This window comes from Parasteatoda tepidariorum, chromosome 10 (genome assembly GCF_982258835.1).
Source record: "Parasteatoda tepidariorum strain Cologne lab strain chromosome 10, Ptep-v5.0, whole genome shotgun sequence".
NCBI lineage: Eukaryota > Metazoa > Arthropoda > Arachnida > Araneae > Theridiidae > Parasteatoda > Parasteatoda tepidariorum.
The window spans coordinates 32,292,651-32,314,567 of record NC_141764.1 but is presented as its reverse complement, the minus strand read 5'-3'; the positions used below and the strand labels follow the sequence as shown (position 1 = coordinate 32,314,567).

At 29.3% G+C, this 21,917-nt stretch overlaps 1 protein-coding gene across 3 annotated transcripts in view; it reads left to right on the top strand.

The window, feature by feature from the left end:
• The window catches only part of LOC107455064 (apoptosis-stimulating of p53 protein 1), a 470,765-nt gene that overhangs the window by 124,307 nt on the left and 324,541 nt on the right, over window positions 1–21,917 (top strand). For 2 of the 3 annotated variants that reach the window (XM_043039312.3, XM_043039311.3), the window contains exons 1-2: window positions 7,792–8,101; window positions 8,233–8,374. In XM_043039312.3, the coding sequence (XP_042895246.2) occupies window positions 8,054–8,101; window positions 8,233–8,374 (190 nt within the window). In that variant the 5' untranslated portion in view covers window positions 7,792–8,053. Of the gene's footprint in view, window positions 1–7,791; window positions 8,102–8,232; window positions 8,375–21,917 lie in introns of those variants that run through there. The other variant, XM_043039313.3, reaches the window with a different exon arrangement.

Here is a 21,917-nt window from a genome sequence, read left to right as displayed (position 1 = left end):
TCGCTAAAGATAATTTTGTATTTTTAATTCTCTGAATGGCGCCACCCTAATATGGAATTTGTAAAATAAATGTATATATTTTTGATTGTTGATGAAGCCCATCATTTTGCGTTTTCATCAGTGTTCAGAAGCAGAACAACTATAAGTTTTTTATTTTATCACAAAAATATAAAATGTATAAAAAACAAAGAGTAAGAAAATGAGTATAGTCATAGAAAAAGTTAAAATTATAATATAGTATTTATCAGTTAAAATAAAACTTTTTGTTTAAGTCATTGTTAACAATTCAAATTTCTCCGAAGCAATTCGCGATCGCAACGCTCGAGTACGCCGTCTAGCGGGAGCCTGTAAATATCGGACATTAATTTATCACGCTTTCATTTAGTTCCATCAAAGTCATTGACTGAATCAGACGCCATTTTTTAGCAGCAAATAAGAAACAAAATTTCCCTAAGGAAAACGCCGAAGAACTTGAAAAAAATCTCCAGAATATTAGTAAATCTTTCAGGAACAGAACACGCCAAACATTTGAAGAAAAATTCCTCAATAATATTTAATTTCTATTATCAACAAACTTGCAACTGATGACTTCCGATTTCGGATACTGTTACAGATGTGTGTATTAAGGTAAAATGCATTTCTTCTGTCTTCAATTCATTACGAATTAAAGTGAAGTCAACATTGCTTTCGTCATTCCAGTGAATAAATATGAATTCAGAACATACAGAATTGTAATAGTTATAGCATATTCTTCTTCGTTATAGAATAGTATATATTTCTGTATCCATATAATTCGGAAAACAACAATAAAAAATTATCCAAGTTACTTGAAATAGTGCCATTTGTGCTGATTCTTAATTAATTTAAATCGTTTTCTTGGTAAGTTTTTTTTTAATTTTGTAAGAATAAGTTCAACTAGAATTCAGCTATTCTGTTTTTAGCTACATATTCAAATTCATATCAATTATAAAATTTTTCTGTGTAGTATGTTATCTAAAAGTAATGAAGGTATAAACTATGTATCTATTATTTGAGAATAAAGTTTTCAAACAAGGAACTTATCATTTTGGAATTCTCCGGGAATCATAAATCAGGTAAGTGCAATGATTTTTACAATAAAAAATTTGCTTGTAAATATTTTTTTTTTCATTTGATGATGGTTCTCTACAGAATTTTTTTTTACGTCTGATTAAGAACTATAAGAATAATAAAAAAAAAAACAATATGAAAGTTTTTATTTCAATGTTAATAATTCTTAAAATCGTTTTTTTTATCCTAAGAATTCTTTATTTTCCGTTTTTTAGTTTATAATTTTTTGATAAAAATTGTTCTCAAAATACTTTTGAAAAATTAAATGGTATAACATTATGTGTTTATGTATACTTCTTGTATATTCCAATGTTTGAAATAATATGATTCAGAAAAGTATGGAATAAAAATTCGGTACTTACGACGTATTAACGCCACCGCCGCTACAGATTTGGCGGTTTTTAAGTGCCGCCAATCTACACTTAAAATTTTTGCGACAGTTCATAAAATAAAACACTTTATTTAAAATCAAAATAGTTAGTTGGATTTCGGTGGAAAATGAGCCGATATAGAGTTTAGCATAGATTCAAAACAATCATATCGCCATATGAACTCTGATGAATAAGATTCCAAATGAAATAACATTTCCAAAACGTACGTTTGCCAAGATAAAGTTTTTTGTTGTGGGAATTGGTACATTTTCGTTTTTTCGGTAAAATATTTCCCTCCTGAAAAAATAAAATTGCATCTTGTTTTGTTTTTGGCAAATCCCAAAGACGAATATTCGTAGCACTAAAAATGGCGACAAAAAAGAATTGTTTTTTTGTTTTTGTTTCGTCAGCATTCTTTATTTTACGTTTCTTAGTTTCTAAATAATGATTTTTATTGAAACTTGAAATTTTTTGATAAAAATTGTTGTCAAAAAACGTTGTTTACAAAATTAAATTTCATAAAATTATGAGGCTTATGTATACTTTTTGTTCATTTTAATTTTTGAACTAATATGATTCTTAAAACTATAGAATGTAAAGTTTAAATGGGCCTTTCATGTTATATCATTAAATTTAGTAATACTATTTCTCGGGCATTAGGTTTTAACTCTTATAAGAATATACATATTTTTTTCTGTTAATATACAAATATTTTTCCGATGTGTTTTGGATATTCCTTCTCTAATAAAAAGAGATACCATTTTGTTTTCGGTTGTACAAGAAAGAAGATCAAGCATTTTTCTTTTTTAAATTTAATCAGCCACACTAAAGAAGGAACGTTGCAATGCTACACGCTACATTAACGACGTCTCCAGAGTAACTGAATGACGGTTCATATAGAAATCGCAGGTAAGCGTCTCATACAACAACGCCCCCTATAGTTCGTTGCGATCGCGAATTCTAAACCTTAATTTTGCTCACTACGTGCTCTTGCGCGCCGAAGCCTATCAATTAAAACGTATTAGCGTTTTATATAACATGGATTAGCCATATGATGCTCACTACGTGCTCTTGCGCGCCGAATCCAATCAATTAAAAATGAAAACTGTTGCCAGCGCGAGAAAAGAAATATCATCGGTTTTATTGATACATACATACGTACGTATTAGCGTTTTATATAATATAGATGCCTTTTCTTTTTTTTGTTGCTACCAGCTTTAAATATTTAACACTTATTTAAACTGTTCGCTTCGTAGTACTCGCTCTTTTGATGTTTTAACTAGTTGCAAGAAAAAGAAGCTTTCAAACATCGCTCGTAGAGTATATATTGCATAATGCTCTTGGAACTTTCTTCCACTACTAAAACCCTCAAATAGTATTTACTTTGTACCTTCATCTAGTGAGATCTGAAAATTTTCAAGATTCGTTAAAATAAATACAAATGTAAATATTTTTTCAATAATAATAATTATAAATTTCCATTTTTATAATAAATATAAATATCAAGTTTGTCCGAAATGTTACTTCGACCATTCTTTTACAATGCTCATGATTTTTTTAAATGCATTAATTATTATAACGGTAAATATAATAAGGAAATATAATAATGAGGCAAAAAATAAAATAAAAATCTTTTACTTTTTTTTGTTGCATTTTTAGTTGTTTGCTAAAATATTTATAAATATTTATTTTTAATCTTTCTTAGACATATTTTTTGAATTTAGAAAGTTTCAAACCCATAAAATTTAAAACAAAAATTAGCATAATAAGAATTTTTTTTTAAAGCAATCAATTTTTCTAATGTAAGATTATTACTTCAGAGGAGATGAGTGCTCTTATTCCACGTTCAACCAATAAAATATTATGTGATTTTTCTTGGAAACGAATGAATTAACTTCTAAAATCTTTTTTTTATTAAAATCTGTATTTTAAAAGTTCTTTGATAATGAAATTAAAGTTTAAAAAATAACTGATTTGCATATGATTTGACTGAAAACTGCTTTAAAAAAATATCAAAGAAAGGTTTCATTACAGTTTATTTTAAATGAAGTAAAATCACTGATTGAAATTAAGAAATAGCTTAACGTTAAAATATGAATTAAAAAAAACGAAAAAAAAAGTAATTACAATAAAGAGTTTCGCAAAATTGCTTTTAACGTTAATAAAAAATTGTCGATGAACATTAAAAAAAAAGGTCAAGTCCAAGTATGCACCATAGCAAAAAAAAAGAAAATTAAAATTAATTCACTAGTTTTTGAGTAAAACTAAATAAATTTCTACACGAATAAGAATTTTCAGCTTCTTTAATATTTAAATTTTAGGATTTTTTTTTACTATGTTTAATACTTTAAAATTTTTTTTTCGGGATCAAAAATTGAAAATCATATAGAATTTGAATTTAAAAAAAATTGATTTTAATATAATATAATATAATATAATATAATATAATATAATATAATATAATATAATATAATATAATATAATATAATATAATATAATATAATATAATATAATATAATATAATATAATATAATATAATATAATATAATATAATATAATACAATATAATATTATGTAATGTAATGTAATATATAATCGTGTTTTGTCTTGAGAAAGTTCATGTTCAAAATATTAAACTATATATATTTTTTGAGATTTTATATAGAATTATATAACACGGAAAAAGAATTTCCTATAAAATTATCTTAGCTCATGGTAATGACAATTCTGGTGAAAAAAATACATATTTATGGTTAATAAAATCAAAGTATGCGGTATTTAAACAATTAGTTGATAATTTTTCCTATCGTAGGGTAACGGTAAACCGTTACCCTACGATACCTCTGAAAAATTATAGTTCTTATTACCACACATTTAGTTAAAAATATTATACTGAAAAGTAACTTTAACCAAATAAATGGTTTTGATGCCATGCTGTAAGGTGTCATGATGAAATTACCATATCTAACCACATTTACCAAATTTTTTTACATATTTTAGAACCATATTTTATTAAAAATTTTACCCAAACCATTGCCATACCTTTCATAAAAATACCGATAATTTCGGTGTTTCCATGGTGCCGAAAACGCCGTAAATTTTACCATATTTTGGTAGATTTAATTATACTTTTTTTTCTCAGTAAAAAAAAATGCTAAAATAATTCAGATTATTTTAGAAAATTACAACAACAAAATTAAAGAAGTAAACAACAAATTAAAAAAATGTTTTAAAATAGTTTGAAAAAGAGCCTGTTATACTTTAAATTTCATTTCACTTTAAATCTCGCATTTGCATTGAAATAAGTTTTACTTTCAGCATAATCTTCTATTTTGTCGTGAAATAGCAAATGCTTTTATTTGATTTGACTGGGTTGTAGTTTTATGAAATTGACGTAAGAAATATCTTTTTGGGAAATTGAAAACAGATTTTGAAACTTTTTTTTTAAGTTCCTTATTATATTTGCTTATATGAAGCATATTAAGAATTTCAATTTCAAACAAAATTCATTACAAAAGATTATTTTTCGAGAGAAGTTTGTGTATTTCTAAAGAAAAAAAAATATTCAACACGGTGAAAGTTGTTCATATATTTTTAAAAGAAAGGAATGTATTTTTATTTTTTATTTTTATAAAATGTCTTTTCATTTTAATAAATGTTACTTTAAAAAGGATTTATTGCAAAAACTCAAAGGAAACTCGTTAAATAGTTTTATATATTTCGTATTGAAGAAATTCTATTTCTCGACATTATATTTCTATAATTTACAGAAATTCTAATAACCATCAGCATTAATTAAGTTTGCAATAATCTTCTACATGATTTATTCATGCTTTACAATTACGAAATATATTGCACGCTCTTTCCTTCAACTAACATATCTATTATTTTAAATTGCTTTTGAATTGCTCTCTGTCAATTAACTTGAATAAATTAGAGTATTTAACTTCCCTGCTCTAATGCAATTCGAATTAGTTTTGTTAATGCAATTCAAATTTCGAAAGTTTATTTATTTGTGTATTTTTTTTTAAATTATCAAAATAATCTTTATTATTAGTTCAAATTTCTTTTTTTCATTTTGTTACATCAAAATCTTTCCGCGCAGGTCGTCGGGCTACCGAAGCGGGGGTGCCATCCCCTCCGCAGAGGATCAAAATTGTGATGGCATGTCTTCGGATCATCCTCCGGGATGTCTCCCAGACCGTCGCCAATAGCCCATTGTGCAGCTCTAGTGCGACGTAAATTAACAACAACAACAACATCAAAATGTAATTTCTATTACAGGCAGTGAGCCGCGATGGCTCAGAGCATAAGGCACTGAGCTGCATGGAGAAATAAATTCTGATGAAATTACCACAATGTACGGTAATGGTATTTCTGTTAAAAATAACCATAATTCTGATCAATAAAACCAAAAACATGGTAACGGTTTACTGGAAATTCTGGTTTTCAAAATTATAGTTCATATTGTCTCACGTTTTGTAAAAAATACTGTAAAGTAAATTTACTGAAAATTAAATACTGAAAAGTAAATTTTACCGAATAAATGGTTTTTAGCCATACCGTAAGGTTTTAACTTCAATACCCTAAATGAAATCCGAATTTGTTTTTTTTTGAAAATATTTAAGAATAAATTGATATAATTTATCTATTTTTTTTTAGTTATCAAAATAGTTTTTGATATCTCTAATCAAATCCCTATTTATGGTTTTGGTACATCAAAATCTAATTTTTATTGATGGTATATTAACCACTGAGCCGCGATGGCTTAGTGAACAAGGTACTCAGTTGCACGGAGAAACAATTCTGGTGAAATTAACTTACGGTATGGTAATGACATTTCTGATAAAAAAAAAACAAACAAACCTTATTTCTGGTTTAATAAAACCAAAATATTAATTAGTATTAATCGATTTAATGGTTAATTTTTTTCAGATGTTGACTGTTCATTCCATTTGATGACTGTTTATCGGAATTTCTGGTTTTCAATATAATTCTTATTATCACACATTTAGTAAAAAATACAAAATTGAATAGAAAATTTAACCATTTATTTGAATTATTTTTGTTGAAAATATTTTGCAAAATGTTATCTATTTTCAATTTTTTTCCCTTACTATTAAAAAAATTTTTAATGTCAGTTATAAAATTCCTATTTTTCGATATGGTACAGTTTAGTAAAAATGTATTTTTTGTACATTTAGTAATAAATACAAAACTGCAAAGAAAATTTAACCGAATCAATGCTTTTTATGCCATGTTCAAAATCCTTTTTGACTATTTGTTGTTATAATTATTATCATGTGCAAGCTTCCTATCCACCACTACGCAATTACTAACAATGAAATTGTTCTTCGCTTGTTTTCATAATTGGCGAAGCGATAATTTTAGTTACTTTTTATACTTAATCGGCTAGTGTTGTGATTTATCATCAATACACATCAAAATAAAAAATATAAAATTAATAAATCAAAATAATAATAATCTGAAATAATAATAGCTAAATAGGAAAAAAAAGTAGTTTTGACTTTTTTAATCAGTAATTTATTGCTATTGCTTTTTATCAAATCTATTACTTTCAATCTAAATCCATGAAATAATTATAAAATAATAAATAATGTTAATATTAATTATTAAATTGATAATACAATAATGAATAATAATTAATAAAAAAATTGAAATAATCATAAATTAATAATAATAATTATTATTAATTAATAATATTAATTAATAATATTAATTAATAACAACAATAAATGATATCAGTTGATAATATTAATTATTGTTTATTGATTTCAATGGAAATTTATGTCAAGAAAAGCTTTATAACTCATTCCATGAAGGAAAATTATTGCTGAAATATCTTTTCAGAATGTTCGAGTATAGCATGAAAGTTATTTGTATAACTATTTACTCTATATTTTGAAGTTATCTTCGCTGTATGTTAGTTAAACATAGTATTATCATATTTTACTTCGAAATTTCTGATGAGATATTTACTGTGTAATTTTTACCTTATAATTTTTGTAATATATATTATTATTTAATACCTTGGATAGCAGAGACTCAGAGTTTTAGCTTCAAAGAATAAAATTAAATACTTCTAATAAATCGTTTCCCTTTAGAACATATCTCAAATAAATATTTACTACAAGCTCGTGCAACTGCATTTAAATATTTAATCTTAGTGAATTTATCATGCTACTCAATTCGAGGAAACTGATATATGATAACGACAGATAAATATTGGTGAGGATATAAAAAACAAAGTTTACTTTATCTTTTATATTTATCACTCTGAAGACGCTTTCAATAATCTTTTTTATACAGCGGCTCTTAAGAAATTTACCTTGTGTACGGAAAAGTTGCTTATTTTTTGACGCTATTTATAAACGAAATTAGTGAGGGGATCATTTTTTTCGTAGAATTACTGACGCAACAATTCCTACCGATTTTGCTTAGTTGCTTTTATTCTTTCTTAGATATAAGTATTTCTACGTTTTTTTCCTTAAAGACACCAGAATTTTCTAGATTATTTTAATTTTTAAGCTACATAAAATCCCAGATTCAGTAATTATTAGTAAATAGATAAGATGAATTACACACCAGTTACTTGTTTAAGAAATATATCAAACAAAGTGGTTAGTAATAAAGTTTTTCTTTGTTTATAAAGTTATTTCATTTTCATTTATTATACATAAATATCGTTTAGTTTATGTATAATTTATTGTTGTTTATTATGCATGGCTTAAGGAATGCTTATTCTTTACAGGTGATTCTGGCCGTTCACATAGACAATGGGAAATGGGTGGACGTCCCGATCACCCCCGACACCAGATGTCAGGACGTCATCGATTGTTGTCGGGAACCCAGCGAGGAAATCTGTACTCTTGTACAGACAACTGGACTTATCGGTATGTCTGATGTTTTAAAATTGAATTATAATTTAAGTATTGGTATATCTCTTAGCTATACATGTTTTCTAGAAATGATGATGAGTAACCCCTTAACGATCGGTTAATTTTCAAGAAAACGGTCATAAAAGTGCCTATTTTTTTTGGCTTTTGCATTTGTACTACGTATTTGATTAGTGCTGACATCTAGTTTAAAATAAACTAACTATCTACAATTACCTTAAAAATATCCTGGTACTGCCATCTGGTGTGTAAAATGAGAAATAAAATGTTTTCCGGGCAAAAGAAATGAATTAGTTTCATTCTTATTGGTGCGTTACTACTGAATACCCAGCCCGCCAATATCACGGAAGCGAGAAATAGAGGGCGAAACCTCACCCCGTCATTTTCACGGGAGCGAGAAGGAACGGGTTAAAATAACTAATGAAAATAAGCACATACACTGAGCTTCATACACTGAGAGAAAAAGCATAGACACAACTACAGCAACATAATTAAATTTATCGTGTTTCTGCCTTTATGGGAACGCTAATAGTTTTGGTAATTTTTACCTAAGCACATTGGTAGCGATTTTAATAAAATTAACAATAAAATATAGTTTTATAATATAGGATAAAATGTGGTAATTTTATCATGATACCTTAGAACATGGCATCAAAAACTTTTTATTTGGTTAAATTTCATTTTCAGTTTTGTATTTTTTACTAAAAGAATGGAAGTAAGAGCCGCAGTTTTTGAAACGAGATTTTCTGGTAAACTTTTAAATTGTGAACAGAAAAATTACCAAATGAATTGTTCAAATGCCGCATATTTCGGTTTTATTAACCAGAATTTTTTTCACCAGGAGTTTTATAACTATACAGTTCGGTAATTTAATTATTTTTTTCTCCGTTTGAAAATTTTTGAGTTCTGCTCTCGTATCGCTCCGACCACAGTGCAGATATAAAATATCTGCAGTGGTAGACGGATTATGAATTAGTGTCTCCTTGCTGTCGGACAAACCGTGGGAGTTTTTCTTGGTTTCCCTCTCTATGTAACGCAAATCGGTTTAGTTCCGTCTTACGAAAGCTTGTTTTGCCCAATGCTTATTCCATAAGTTCTCTGTTTTCTGGACGATCTCAAAATCACAGAGCTTTAGAGGTTAACTTTGATAGTCGCAAACTAAGAATTGGGTCGGCTGCTTAACGTCGGTTACAAAATACAAAAACCTGTAGTTATCAAAATATCGCGAAGTGCAAGGCAAAAATTTGTTTGAACTTTTGATGGTTACTATATCAGGTATTTTGAGATTGTGTTTATAACTAACTCGATAAAACCTTTGACTAGAAGCACCGACATATTTTAAGTATGTATTTGTAAATTTTTTAGGATTTTTAATATATGTCAAAAAGCAGTTGTAAAAATTTTAAGAACTTCTGATGATCAAAATAGTAAGTAATAATGCCTTGAAAATTCCTGTATTTTTAACGTGTTAAAATTATGGCAATCCTAAAATAAAATACGTAAAAAAGCATTTATAAAAATTTGAGAATTGAGAGTTGATAAAAATATCCAATATTAATGTCCTAATAATGTTTAACTTGATAAAAATTGAGACGATCATTAAGTATCAAAACATCTCCTAACCGCATTTGTAAGAATCAAAATACTTCTGGTAAGTAAAATATCAAGCACCTCAAAAATCTGTGGATTATTAACTTGATAAAACTTGTGGCAGTCATTAAAAATAAGTATTAAAATATTTCAAAACTGCATGCACAGATTTGTTACAACACATAAAAACATTTAATATAAAAAAAATAAATTATTTTTTACTTTGGTAAAGCTTAATAAAAGGCAGTTCAAAAAGTTATAAAATATTTTAAAGTCAGTATTTATATATTTGCTGAAAATTTCAAGGATTTAAAGGTTAGCTGTTGACTTTAAATTGAATTTTCATTTTAACTTGATGAAACTTGTAAAATTTAATAAGTGACAAAATAACTCGAAAGCTCAAGACTGTAAAGTAATGAACGATATTTAATAGAACTTTCGATCTTTGAAGTGTCAAGTTTTAGTAAAATGCGTTTATTATTACCCTGATTAAACTAGTGGTAGTAAAAAAGTAAAAATAAATAAATAATAGAGTAGGTGTTAATTAAAATGTCAAGTGAGTTGATGTATTATTAACTTGATAAAATTAATGAAAATCCGTGGGTTGAACTATCTCTAATCCGACTACATTGTTTTGTTAGAGCTACTCGTGTTTAAAAAATTTATGTGCGCAGAACTTTTTTAAGAAGAAACAAGATAATTTTTTTAATTTCCCTATTTTTCTACGTTTTTAAAAAGCACTATTTTTTGTTATTTATTACTAGAACACAAATTTTTTTTTAATTAAAATTATTTGTCCAATTTACCCACACAATACATGCCATAGACATGCAGTAGTTAAGCAAGACATATGCAACACCTTAAAGGAAGAAAAAAACGTGGATGTCCCACAAACACTTTGTTTAAGCCAGGATAGCCTGGTCGGTAGGGCGCTGGGCCCATGTCCGAGAGTTCGTGGGTTCGAACATCGCCGACCGAAGACTCCCCGTGTAGTAAAGTGACTGATCGTTAATCACGTTAAATCTGTCGAGTCGCAAAAGTCCTCCATGCTCCCATAACAAATCAATACCTCTGGGGGTACTGGATTGGAGATCGATCGTTCTCTGATTCAGGTCAAAATTACGATCTGTGGATGAATGAATGGATGTATGAATGGGTCCGCCCTATAAACGGGTGCGACGTATAGTGTGGTAGAAGTCGAATTCTTGGCAATAGATAGCGCCACTGAAAAACAAGAAACGCACAATCTGCCTTAAATTTACTCGGTTTCACCAAGCAGGCTTGCCCGTTGGCAAGTGCCATTAGAAACAACAACAACACACTCTGTTTGCTTCCCAACAATACTTTTACAACATTGAAATAGTCACTTTTCTTAAGTAATCAAATTTCAGAGTTTTGAAATTACAATTTTTGAAACGTATTGCCTTGCACTAGAGAAACTATCTTAGTTTTTTTTTTTTTTTTTTTTTTTTTTTTTTTGAAAAAATTATTTCAAATAAACGTACAATGTTTAAACTTCCCCAATGCCAAAATTTAATTGCTCCATCTACTTGAAAGTCAATTCTTCGTTATTGACTTAAAATGTTACGAAAACAGATCATTGTTTTTCCAATTTATTTGGTAGATTACACTGCGAAAACAAGTGTACTCAAAACTACTAGAATATGGTAAAATTTACCGTGTTTTTGGTTCTTTGGGAACTTCAAAAAGTTCAGTGATTTTCACCGGCGTGCTTTGGTAGTGGTAAAATTAACAACAAAATATGCTTCTATAATAAGTCACAAAATGTGGTTATATTTGGTAATTTATAATGATACTTTACATCATGTCATAAAAACCATTTATTCGATTAAATTTACTTTTCAGTTATGTATTTTTACTAAATGTGTAGTAATAAGAACTATAATTTTGCAAACCGGAATTTCCGTGAAACCTTTACCATATGAACGGAAAATTGCTCAATAATTACTGAAATTACTAAATAACTTGTTTAAATAACGTATATTTTGGTTTTTATTACCAGAATTATATTGTTTTATTTTTAAAAAGAAATGTCAACACTTTACAGAACGAAATTTTTAACACATTTTTGGTCTTTGCGTACTTATGCAAATATGTGGTATACCCATTATACAACTAATGACACTGTGATTTGACTTCCTATATTGGTATATTAATTTAATTTATTTGTTTAGTTAAGTTTGTAGCTTTAAGAAATAAAAAGAATGTAAAAAATGAAATTGTTACGGTAATTTTGTTTTTATTTTGCTTAGCAAAGTTTGTTTTTTACTTAATTTATAGATAAATATTATACACACTATTCATAAAAGAATGTTCTTCTTTTCGCGAAGTGAAGAATTTGTATTTCAGTCTAGCAAAGATATAGCTGGTTATAATTAATATACCCACTATACAACTAATGACAAAATAAAATAAAAATAAGAAATCTTTTTTTTTGTAAAATCTTTAGCTGTGGCAGCAAATATCATTAATAAAAAATGTTTAAGAATTTTAACTTGCAATCAAAACTATGTATTAGAAAAAAATCCAAAAAGATTCCTTTTTATGACTGAAGTATTATATTTAAAAAATTCTGTCTCAAAAATATTCATGAAAACATTCTTGAGTTACCTTTTAAAATGTGAGTTTGGAATATTCATTAAATGTAAATGGAGCATTAAGAATAATTCTTAAACATTTAGAATATTTTTCAGTTTATTTTTATACGAACGGAATGTTCCGTACTGACATGAATATTAATATTATACATTGAAAATATGTTAAACAAGAATATGGTAAAATTTAGCTTTTGTTTCTGGCTCTATGGGAACACTAAAAATCTCGATGAAATTTAATGAAGCGCTTTGGTAATGGTTTTAGCAAAATTAGCAATAAAATAATGTTTTTTAATATCTGGTAAAATTTGGTAATTTTAACATGGCATGAAATATATTTAATCAGTTAAATTTTCTCCTCAGATTTTTTTTTCTAAATGTGTGGCAATAAGAACTATAATTTTGAAAACCAGAATTTTTAGTAAACCTTCATCATATGAACAGAAAAACTATTAAAATAACGGTTTAAATACAGTATATTTTGGTTTCATTAACAAGAATTATCTCGTTTTATCTAACAAGAAATCTCATTACTATACAGTTCGGTAATTTTACCTCAATATTTTTCTGCTTGTACTATCACGAATAAAGAAATTTTGAGCTGATATGACAGAGGCAGTTTTGTGGTGCACTAATGGGACATTTTGTGTTGACCTAAATGGGGCATTTCGTACTGTCATAAATAGCACATTTTGTTTTATAATTAATGGGATATTCGATGTTGTAATTGAAAGTATGGTACAGGGGTGGCCAAGCTTCTTGAGAGTCGAGCCATTTTTCAAAATTTGAAATTTTTCGCGAGTCGCAATTAAATACGTATTTAAGAGGCATGCAGAAAAGGTATTAAATTTTTTTTATTTACAGAAATTATATTTATTGAAGACATATAAATAAAAGCACAAAATATGTGTATTGAATTTAAATATCAAAAATTAAACGCAATTATTTTACTTTTCTTTTTGAAATTTGTTAGAAATTTGTTAGAAATTTTTTTTTTGGTAGATCGTGTTAATCGGTCTGGAGTCGGTCGATTATGGACGATTTATGTTCGTTCGCGCAGTTTTCAATGATTCGTCATATCATTCTTAACTTGGACAGAAATGAGATTTGTTACAACGTTGCACTTAGTCTTTCATATTTGTTGTCAGTAATTTAAAATAGCACAAAAATGAAAAGGGGACTAGGGTTCATTTATCGAGAGCCACAAATAATCCTTCAAATAGCCGCATGTGGCACGCGAGCCGTAGGTTGCTCCCCCCCCCCCCTGGTATAGTTTACTATTACTTATTGTAACGCACTTCCATTCCTCCTTTTTTTTTAAACGTTTTTCTACATTTTTACTTCGTTTTATTAAATTTAATTATTTTTGTAGAAAATTGCGGAAATGAATAATTTAATATAAATTTTCTTTGTCATTTTTCTCTATAAGAAAAATCCCAATAGAGACTTATTTCATAGCATTTTATATGAAATAAAAAGACTAAGCGTCCAAAATATGTCACAAGAAGCTGAAGGTAAAATAATAAATTAAACGCAATTTGTCACTTCCTACACTATGTCATACTGACCTCTCACATAATATTCCATTTCCTTCTTAACTGAAATTTATAACCCCACGCTATATACTATAGCAGTAGTAGTATCCGAAGTTAATTAAAAACGAGAAAACTTTCTTTTCGGAAGGAATTCGTAATAAAGAATTGCCGCTTTCCTTGGTATTAAGATAAAAGAGTCATGTAAACAACATACAAATTTCACTCTTTTCTTTGAAATTGATCTGTCAAGCGTGGAAGGAATTTAAAAAATAAATTGTTTCTCTCATGTAAGGAGCCGTTGATAAAATTACTAAAGCATAAATAAGGAAATAAAATACAGGTTTTATGATCTACGTTTTTCAAGTTTTCTTACACTTTCATCATTGGTAACAAAATAGAGTTTTGTTGTAGTGGGCATTAAGCCATATAAATACTCGCATGTAATATTGTCGAACTCAGAACTCCACTTAAAATGTAAGCACTTTAGCTAATCTAAAAGTGGTTGATATTTCTAGAAACGCTATATTTCCTTTTAATTATTTTTTAATCAGCGTTGAACAGCCGACCCGATTCTGACCCGATTCCGCAGCCTTGTTAATTTGAACCGAACCGAGAAGACAATGAAACTCCTGGATCAAGCATAGGGCAAACTAGCTATAATGAAGGTCTTTTTTTGATGGAAAAAACCAGCATTTGCGTTGCATGGAGAGTAAAACCACGAGTGACCAGTGCGAGCTGGGAACAGAATTCGTACCAACCAGTCACCACCGCTGGAATTTGAACCTGTTTCACCTCATTGTGACTCGAACGCTCCATCCCGTGTGTCACCCGGTTTTTATTTCGCAATAATTATAATATGATTATAAATTCAGCTAGTAATGGTCAGAAATAGATTAAAATTTGCGATGCCATTGCACATAGAACTGCAGTAAAAATTTTATTAGTCAGAATGTCGAAGTGGTCAGAATTTCGATTGATGATAAATTACCTTTTATGATATAGTGATAAATTTTGCTTGTAGTGACCAAGAAACGATTGAAGCTTGTATTGATTAAAACTAGCATAGAGTTTAATTCAAAATGTGAGTGCTCTATTCTTAAAAAGAGTCGAAATTTTGAATGAAGTTAAATTCTTTTTGCAACAATATCGCGCTAAATTTTGTTTATATTGGTCAGAAAATTCTAGGTCAACTTACCGTGAAAAGTATCGTCACTCAGGGTAATGGTAATTTTTACTATAAAATCCATTTTTACTGTAACGTGTTACAGAGCAAAAAATCTGATATACTGTAATTTTTAGAGTAATAAGTACAGTAAAATCACTGAACCACTCCTATTGTATAAATATTACTGAAAAAATTACGGTACAATATTGTACAGTAAAAATGAATTTCACAGTAAAATGGATTTTACGGTTATTGAACCCAGAGTGCCTGTACCCTATATTGGATATTTTTACAGTGTAAATTTTCGATCAGTGGTGGGCTAAAAGTTCCAATCATTGAGCTTAAAAATAAATTTATTCTCGTAAAGCTAAACATGAAGATAATAGAAATAACTAACTGGAAGGCCACATAATAGATCAAGATGGCAAAAACTTATTGGGATAGCCTTGGCCTGTCATAGGTTGTAGTGCCCAAAAAGAAGAAGAAGAAAGCTGAAAGCACAATGAAAATATGGATCTGCCAGTAAATTTTTTTCTTCATAAAATATATTGCTACTACCCGTAAATTTATTTTATAGTCTTAAAAGTTATATTGTCCACATAAGAAAAAGTTATATCTCTGAAAATCTGTTAAATAGAACTGTAGAAAAAAGCGAAGTCGTGTAATGCTGTTATCTATCGAGGAGTGAGAGAGGGGCGTGCTCGTTGTCACCAACATGGAGAAAGCTCGTGTGAAAAAGATGTGTTTGAGTGCTGGCTGGGATCAAACCCGGGACCTTTGAGATCATAGCCTGATGCTGTAATCACCACATCACCACTCACCTCATTGAGTTATGATGCTTTAATAAGCTAGCCGTTTAATTTAACAATCAAATTAACTAAATTTTTTGAAGTTTGTTACAATTAGGACGAGTAGGCTTTTTTTCTCGAAGAAGAGAGCTGGTTGTATAAATTAATAATAGAATGCGTATTCATGAAATATATTGCTACTACCCGTAAATTTATTTTATAGTCTTAAAAGTTATATTGTCCACATAAGAAAAAGTTATATCTCTGAAAATCTGTTAAATAGAACTGTAGAAAAAAGCGAAGTCGTGTAATGCTGTTATCTATCGAGGAGTGAGAGAGGGGCGTGCTCGTTGTCACCAACATGGAGAAAGCTCGTGTGAAAAAGATGTGTTTGAGTGCTGGCTGGGATCAAACCCGGGACCTTTGAGATCATAGCCTGATGCTGTAATCACCACATCACCACTCACCTCATTGAGTTATGATGCTTTAATAAGCTAGCCGTTTAATTTAACAATCAAATTAACTAAATTTTTTGAAGTTTGTTACAATTAGGACGAGTAGGCTTTTTTTCTCGAAGAAGAGAGCTGGTTGTATAAATTAATAATAGAATGCGTATTCATGAAATATATTGCTACTACCCGTAAATTTATTTTATAGTCTTAAAAGTTATATTGTCCACATAAGTAAAAGTTATATCTCTGAAAATCTGTTAAATAGAACTGTAGAAAAAAGCGAAGTCGTGTAATGCTGTTATCTATCGAGGAGTGAGAGAGGGGCGTGCTCGTTGTCACCAACATGGAGAAAGCTCGTGTGAAAAAGATGTGTTTGAGTGCTGGCTGGGATCAAACCCGGGACCTTTGAGATCATAGCCTGATGCTGTAATCACCACATCACCACTCACCTCATTGAGTTATGATGCTTTAATAAGCTAGCCGTTTAATTTAACAATCAAATTAACTAAATTTTTTGAAGTTTGTTACAATTAGGACGAGTAGGCTTTTTTTCTCGAAGAAGAGAGCTGGTTGTATAAATTAATAATAGAATGCGTATTTTCTTATTTATTTTAAATGAGTATAAATTTGATATTATTTATTAGACTTGTAAAATGCCTTTATTTTTCTATTTCCTTAATAGAAAATACAAACAGGTAATTTTCATCTATAATTCAAAATCTATTGTTTTGGACTGTTTTTAATAATCATAGTGGATTCCCCTCATATATATTAGACACTTTCTGTAGAACTTTAGCTTGGGCTTCATAAGTATAGAGTTAACATTGAAAAGAAGATTAATGACAATAAAAATAATTTATGCATTGAAGCAGTTCATTGATATTAGAGGCTCAAAAGTATTATGAAGGAAGTGAGTTTGAATTACTTTGTCGGAGCAAAGGTATTGACTATAGTTTTTACCGGTTAAATATTTTTTTTTCTCACTTGATTTTTTTAAATATCAACTCTTCTACGGACTAGTAACTTTAAAAAGCATAGGAATAACATTTGCTCAACGTTAAATGTTACGTTTCTCACTCATCGCGGTAAAATATTAAAATGAACTCAATAAAAAAATTCATACTTAGTCATCTTTTGTGTTTTATTTTAAGAAAATTTGACTGTTAATTGTCTCACAGTGGGCTGGCTGATCGTAAAGACACGGCTCTTAGTAGAACACAGAAGTCAAGCATCACTGACTGTGGTCAGTGAGCGGGTGGGTGACCACTATTATCAGCATACGTAGGGACAGAGGGTATGCGGTACAGGTCTTCGCTGAATTGTACTACCATAAAGTGTTCGGCTTCGCTCGGAAGTCGTCTTTCACCATAGCGACGGAGTCACCCCCTTTGCTGCGCATAAAAATTATGATGCCATGTCTTCAGATCATCCTCAGGTCTGTTTCCCAGACAGTCGCTAATAGCCCACTACGCAGTCTCCAGTGCGACGTAAGTAAGGAAGTACTACAACTTGTCTGATCTAAACATAGGATTCAGAGCGGCGTGGTTATATACCACACTTTATTTTGATACCAAACTTTTCCCTAATATTCTTTTTTGGTAGGTAATTCACGAAGTTTTGGAATAATGTGGCTTATCATAATATTGTATTACCTTTACAACATATTCGTCCAACAATTTTAATTACATGTAAATAGCATGCTAATAATACAAAATATAATTAAAAGCCAGTAGGTTGTATGAAATAAAATAGGTGAAAAAAAATGAAAACTAATGGATTTGATCTTTTTTATCACACCGTTTAAATGCTAAAAACTCCTAATTGGGAAACTGTTATTGTTCACAAACTAAAAATAGATGACAATTATAAATTAACCGCATCCGATTTGCACCGACAACAGTGTTGACACGAAATATCCTCAGTGGTAGACGAATCATGGGTTAGAGTCCCTTGCCGTCAGGCTAACTAATTGAGGTTCTCGTGGTCTTCCTCTCCATGTAAAGCAAATGCGGGTTAGCTCCATCCAAAAGTCCTCCACGAAAGCAAATTTCTCCCAATACTTGATCCAGGGGTTTCCTTGTCTTCTGGATTGGGTTCAAAATTACAAGGCTATGTAGTTGAACATTAGTAGTCGTAAATCCAAAAATTGGGTCGGCTGTTCAACGACTGTTATTAAATAAAATAAAATTAGAAATTAAAAAAGTAATGTGGATGGAGTAGAGAGAGAGAGAGAGAGAGAGAGAGAGAGAGAGAAAGAGAGGGAATGAGAGAGAGTATTTTGAATTAATAAACATAATTTCTATATCTGTGATTGTGAAATTTTCAGGTTTCTGAATGGGTCACATCTGTTTTCGAAATATACGGAACCAAGCAATATAATATTTTAATTTATTTAATTAATCTTACATGGTAATTTTTGCGATAGTTTATTTAAGCGTCAATTTTTTTTTAATCTTCTCTGTCTAATGAAAATTTTAATTAAGTGAGGGGAAAACCAACAAAGATTCTGCAAAATAAATAATTAGAATGGATGTAATTGAATCGTTCGCATTAGTAAAAGACGATGAGTTTACTCAGAGAAATGTGCCAGGATTAAAAATTACGCAATTCTTTACAATTTAAATGCTTCTAAAAGATGAATAACGCAATTTTATTTTACAGTTAATAAGTAATTTATGATTCTCTTTTTTAAGTTTCTATATTTACAAAGGAATATTTAAATATTGTGTGAATATATATTTTTATTCAATATTGCCTTATTTCAAAGTTTAAATACGATTAAAATTAGGGGCTTAATCTTCTATTTTGCAGCTTGTTTATTTTAGTTTTAATCCAATTGAATAACCACCAATAATCAAAAGTAATCTGGATGTATCTATTTTATTTATTATGCATTTATTTTATTTGATTAGTTTTATTCATTTATTTACTTATTTTTTACTATTATTTATTTATTTACTCATCAACGTCTATTTTTATTAGTAAAATGTTTTTTTTTCTTTCTGTTTTTGATTATTCCGGTATAAAAACATTTGAAGTTTTGTCAAAAAATGTAAGGATTTGTTTTTGATCAATTTTAATGACTTTCGAATTTTGAGAAAATTTGGCGCATTTATTTAGAGAACTATCCTAGTCCATGAACATAAGTCTTTCGATTTCTGAAAAAAAATTCTTAGTATCATAAAAATACAATAAAAGTGTCAGACAAGTCAGATATTGATCTTATTTTTCTTACTAGCTTATTAATCAGAAATGTCACATTGAATTTGTAAAGCATTCGACAAGCAACACATTACATTTCTTACGTACAGTTTTTTTTCTTCATAAAATAAACGCTTTTGCTCATGTATTTTTCTACGCTTGATTTTAATTTTTGAATGGATTCTATATTGAAATTTACTATAAAGAGAAGAGAAAAGATTTGTTGATCTTGGGTTTGAATAAAAGATTTGAATGTCATAACAGTTGCAAAACAAAACTCCGATTCCCAGAATTCAGCATTCTTTAGCCATATTTAGTCATATCTGATAGTCATTTTGTTACGAAATCATGTGGATTTTTTTTTGACGAAATGCGAACTCCAAAATATTTGACGAAACTGTTTCTTCACTTGTGTGTCACATCAGTGTACTCTGGGAACTATACATCATTATTTCAATCTGATTTTCATTATATGACTGAATGATACAGAGACAATGCTTTTGATGAAATTTGCATCCTTAAAAAAAGGCTGAAGTAATTACCCCAATTCCTCAATACATACATTATATTTTATTTTATAACCGTCGTTGAACAACCGACCCAATTTTTGGGTTTACGACTGTTAATGTTCAACTTCGTAGCCTTGTAATTTTGAACCCAATCCAGAAGACAAGGGAAATCACGTATTGGGAGAAATTTGCCTTCGTGGAGGACTTTTTGATGGAATTAACCCGCATTTGCGTCACATGGTGAGGAAGACCACGAGAACCTTCCACGGTTAACCTGACGGCAAGGGGACTCTAACCCACGATCCATCTACCACTGAGGATTTTTCACGTCAGCACTGTGGTCGGTACAAGCCGGATGCGGAATTCGTATCGACCAGCCATCGCCGGGATCAAACCCCGGTTCACCTAATTGGAAGGCGAACGCTCTATCCCCTGAGCCATCGCGGCTCTATATACCTACATTATAAGCAATTCCCAGGTATCAGTTTCGACAAAAACGAAGCAAATTTATTGAATTTTGAATCTATAAATCTATATTTTTAAAAATAAATGCATGTTTGATCTTCATAGACTCCTAGCCTTTATATATGAAATATGGCATTCTAAAATATGGTATTCTACTACGAATCATTTGAGCGGGATGAGCAAAAAAAGAATGGAATTTTCCAGATAGTTTAGAACTAGCGATTGATAACAATTAAATTGCAGACGATTCCTTTTTTGTTGTTGTTGTTTCGTACGTCTGTCATTTTTCTCATTAAATTAAGAATTTATTGCATGCTATTTATTCAATAAATGAATTTATTGCATTGTATTTATTCAATATAGAATTTATTGTATTCAGGATGGTTCGTTTATTTTTTCGTTGTACTTTATAACTTCATTTAAAAAATGCACCAGCTTACATATAAAGCTAGACTGAAATACAGAAGTTTTCAATGTGCGAAGGAAGCAAGTGCGAATTGCAAAGGCATCCGATAGGAAATGTGAAAGTTAGCTGGTGCAGCCCGTGGGCTCCCTAGTATTGTTTTTAAAAGTGTAATGAAGCTTGTGAAGAAATTAACACTACAATGGAAATTACTGTAGAGCTGGAGTTAGCGTTTTACGTTTAATATTTGATCATAGATGCTCATTTAAAAGTTTTTTAACGAAGTAGTTTGCATTAAAAAACTTCAAGAAATTTTCCATCGAATCCAATTAATAACATTAGAGGCCGTCCATAAATTATGTCAGGATTTGAAAGTAAGGGAGGAGGTCCATAAAATTTTAAAAATTTGATACGAGAGGAAGGAAAGGAATAATAACAAATATAACGTCTCACATTTTAATAATAAACTAAATATGTTTGAAATCAGATATTAATTTTTTTTACTTATTTATTTTATAATTTTCCATCTCTTATATCATAATGAGTTCACGTCTAATTGCTATTATTGTTATGCTCACAAATACCATTTAAAAGAGTAATTTTAAAGTTCACAAATAAAGTTTGAAATATGATTTATAACATATGTTTCTTTTCTGAACTGTTATCATATGTTTATATGGTACATCGGATCATATGAAAAAGGTGTAAACTGCGAAAAATCCGAAACAAATTAATGGAAAGAGCACATAAAGGTGAAGGTTTTTTTAACCGCGAAATCCATTTTTATCACAACATGTTACGATCTGATTTATCATAA